This window comes from Parasteatoda tepidariorum, unplaced genomic scaffold (genome assembly GCF_043381705.1).
Source record: "Parasteatoda tepidariorum isolate YZ-2023 unplaced genomic scaffold, CAS_Ptep_4.0 HiC_scaffold_4322, whole genome shotgun sequence".
NCBI classification, from domain to species: domain Eukaryota; kingdom Metazoa; phylum Arthropoda; class Arachnida; order Araneae; family Theridiidae; genus Parasteatoda; species Parasteatoda tepidariorum.
In genome coordinates, this window is record NW_027261758.1 from 1 (window position 1) to 4,202 (window position 4,202).

General features: G+C 30.0%; 1 protein-coding gene across 1 annotated transcript; it reads right to left on the reverse strand.

Annotated features, from left to right (window-relative positions):
• Nucleotides 1-137: 137 nt before the first annotated feature.
• LOC122273429 (uncharacterized) lies at nt 138-3,530 on the reverse strand (the record flags this gene model as incomplete). The annotated part of the gene is made up of 4 exons (XM_043057497.1): nt 138-182; nt 266-458; nt 2,986-3,164; nt 3,410-3,530. Coding segments are annotated over 4 exons (538 nt in total), but the record flags the coding sequence as incomplete, so codon positions are not given.
• Between the last annotated feature and the right edge of the window lie 672 nt (nt 3,531-4,202).

Here is a 4,202-nt window from a genome sequence, read left to right on the forward strand (position 1 = left end):
TAATTATATTTTAAGAACATTTTTTAACCATGCCCATCTTCCTCCCCCCAATCATCTTTTCAAAAATATGGACTGAACTATTTTACCGCCAGACTACCTTGTTTTAATGAATATATCTAATTGCAAAGTCGACTTACAAGCATAATTCGAGTTTTCTGTTGTTTTCCATCTGTTCGAAAATACTAAAGAAAGAGAAAAAAAAATCAATTATCAAATAAATTTTTAAATCCAGAAAACGTTATTGAAATAAATTTAAATATCTCACAGTTAAGAAGTCAATCCAATAAGTATAATCAGTATTTAGGTTGGAATGTGCTGATATCAATTTAGATTGACACAATTCTTGTTGAGGAATCAGAGAAGGAACGATTTGGATATTCATCACGCTTTCTATTGATATGTCTTCATTTATTTTCAATTTTTGAGAAATAATTTTCAAAGTTTCTTCCAATAAGGATCTGAAAAGAAGTTTTGTATACAATTAAATGCATTTATACTCCATGGCAAGTTGCAAAAAGGACCATTGTGGTATAAGATATAAGTAATCATCCGCGACAACATATAGTTCCGTTTTATTTCGTTATCAATTTTTCACAAATATGCTTTCAAAACAAATTAAAAGCTTTTAAATGTTAAACACGGCAGTCAAAACTTTAACTCATGCTATCTTTCAGGATATATAACACAGAGTTAAAAAGGTCATAATTTCGAAGTCTTACAGGAATCTTAGATTTGGCGACCTATTTCGTTAAGCAAGGAGAACGTTCGTTCTTGAATAAAGAAACAACTATATGACGCTGCAGGAGCATTGGATTTGATTGAACCACTAAAAATGACGCGTTTTGTGCTGACATGCTCTTAACCAATCAAATGTTTAAAGAATTTTTACTTTTGTTTCCCTGTTGAAGAAAATCGTCTGCAAGGAACAATATTTATTATTCTTTCATCAATTTCTTTAACTGCTAATAGGAAGACATGCATATGTCAGTGGCGTAGTTTTAATATTTGTTTGAGGGGGGTTTATCTCATTTCCCTTATATATACTGCAGAAGTTTAAATTGAAAAAAAAATGAATAATGAAAACTTTTCTTACGTCTACATTCTACTTACCATACAATAGCTCATTAATGAAGTAATGTATAATTTCCAATGAGGTTTTGTCCTCAAAACTATGCTACTGTTATTTGTTACGATTTTTAAATAAAATTTGCATTCATTCTTATTACTTGTTAATTGATTATTGTTGTTAATAAGAAAGAAAGATTAAAAGGAGGCTGTGCAACGTCGTTTCAAAAGTTGGTGATGCTGATATGCGCTCGCTCTGGGAACTTAGCATCCATTCAACCTTGCACTTAGATGCAAACAGGCTCTCTCCATAGGAATTAGAGTTTTTTTTTTTTACCTTGCAACAGAATAGAGAAAAAAGAATGATACTGCACACAAAGATTCATAATTGTCTAAATTTTCCAAATTTTAATTTCAAAATTTTTCAAAATTCACAAGTTAATTTGAAATTTTTAAGTTCTTCATATTAATACTTAGTATCCATCAGAGATTGGTTAGGTAAATATCGTGACGGTGTAAACTCTTTTAATAGATAGTTATTTGTATTCTGCCAACCGTCTACTGTCATATGAGATCTGGTTCTTTCGAACCATAATTCTGAAACTTTTTTGTTAAGAAAGAGCTCTGTTTACATACATTTAAATTTTCAATATTTGATAACAGTATTTACTCATGCAATTATCAAAACAGGGGCATAATAATCTCTCTCTAATAAACAATCGTAAGCGCCGCCGTCTATGTTTTGGATATAAACGAAAACTGTGTTACAGAATTTTCCAGAGTTACAATAAATAGGAAATATACAATAGAGAGGAAATCTATTGTACAAAGTTAAAATAAATAGGAAATATAATAATAAATAGGAAAGTGCACCACCACTTGCATATAAGTGTACTCGTTCGAGTATTTAACGTGAATGCAAAGTCTTTCTAAAGACGGAAGGGTCCAGAGCACAACAGCACATATCTGTCACTGGCCCAAGTGCACTTCAGATGCTCCTCTTGAAATCTTACATAGGGTTCGTACGGAGTGATACGTAAAACTGCGAAATTTCCCTAAATAGATTGTTTTACGTAAATATTTTTAAAAAAATTTTAGATGGTATTTATTTTTAATAATATTTACGCTTTTTATAGGAAAAAGTTTTTCAGTGCATTAGGTTGAAAATTAGAACTTGTTGTATTATAAATTAATGTCACCACGGACAACAGAAAATTAGGAACATTAAGACAACTTCTTTTAAATAGGAAGATCACTTAAACAGTTCATTTTTAGATCACGCATATAGGATAAATAGTATGTAGAAATTGGTCAAAAAATTTACAGATTTTCGCCATCTGCTCAAATTTGATTATTATCATAAGTTTTGGCTTTAAATAAAAATAACTGTTAAGCCGGATGTTTCAAAAATTACAGACGATTTGAAAAATAAATTAAGTAAAGATAGAAGGAGAAACACGATTTGCTGCGTTCTGCTTAGGATTTTTCATTACAAAATTAGTTATTAAGATCGATAATAGATGGCAATGCTTGTTGGGAATAGTAAAAAATCAATGTTTTTCTGCATGTCCGTCCGACCACTTTACCGGCAATTGAAATTTGTTCTTGTTTTGCTTTATAGTTTGCTGTTTTTGTTTAGCTTGATAATTTTGCTTGTTTTTGCTCTATAGTTTGTCTAGCAAGTGCCTTCTGTTGGCAAATTTTGAAACCATTCGAAACTAATTAGGAAGAAATTTAAGTAGTTTCTTAATAAGACCATAACAAACCATATTACTACATCTACTTTCGTTTTATTTCTATTATTTTTTTACATCATCGGTCATTTTTTAAAATTTTGAAGAATTCTTTAATTTTTTTCTAGTTTATGCTCCTGTAAAGATTATGGTGGCAACATTAAAGATAGAAAAAGTAATAAATTACCTAATGACTGGCATAGGTAATATTTTCTCTAAATGTTGATAATATTCTCCACTGGTCAACAGAATAGCATATTTTTGTGCGTCATCTTTCAAACTATTACTGAATTTTTGACCAAAAAAGAATCTGTGGGATAATTTGTTGATCAAAGGCACATCTTTTTCTAAAAAATATTCTTTTTCCTGTAAAAAAACAACAACATATACATATTCTTTTTTTTTTTGGTTTACGAACGAGGTTATACATATATATTTCAGTGGGTTTTTAATTGGTAAATTTTTTTGAAAATTTTACCTGTGCTTGTTTTATTATTTTCTTTTTTATAAATTGTAATACTTTTCATATTCTGAATCTATACTATACTGAATCTATTCATATTATGAATCTATACTTCTATACTATTTACTAAAATCATTTGGAATTTTACCATTTTTATCTTCTCTTCTTCGAATGCAATGGAATCTTCATCAACTTGACTAGAGTGATTCGTTATATTTTTAATCAGCTTTTTTTTAGTTATACGAATAGGTGCAATGTTAACTGTATTTCTGGAAAATAAAGTCAATAAGTAATAAATAGAATATTCAAAGTACATTTCAACGATTACAATCAATATACACCCTTGTGCAAATTAATTGAAACAAACTTTTTTTTCGTGTTTTTTAAAGAAGATGTTTTGGGGTTGTTTCGGTTACAATGGGGTTGGACCTTTGCAGCCTATTGACGGTATGATGCGTTCTGAGCAGTACATTACTATTCTTGGTAAAAAAGTTGTTCCAGAATTGAAGAAACGATACCCTGATGGAACAGGGATTTTTCAACAGGATTTAGCTCCTTGCCATACGTCCAAAATTATCAAGAAATTCATGTCTGAGAATCAAATTGAGATATTGGAATGGCCAGGGAACTCTCCGGATATCAACCCAATTCAGAATCTCTGGGCCATATGCAAGAATCGCCTATTAAATATGGACTGTACAACTATGGAGAAGCTAATCACGGCGTTAATTCATGTGTGGTACAAGGACACAAATATTATAAATCACTGTAAAAAATTAGTGGAATCCATGCCGAATCGTGTCCAAATGTTAATAAAGTGTCGTGGAGATCATATTATGTACTAAAAATTTTTGAGTTTTTATAAATTTAAATAAAATAGCATTTTCTCTTAGTTTTCTGAATTTATTGAGTTTGTTTCAATTAATTTGCACAAGGGTGTA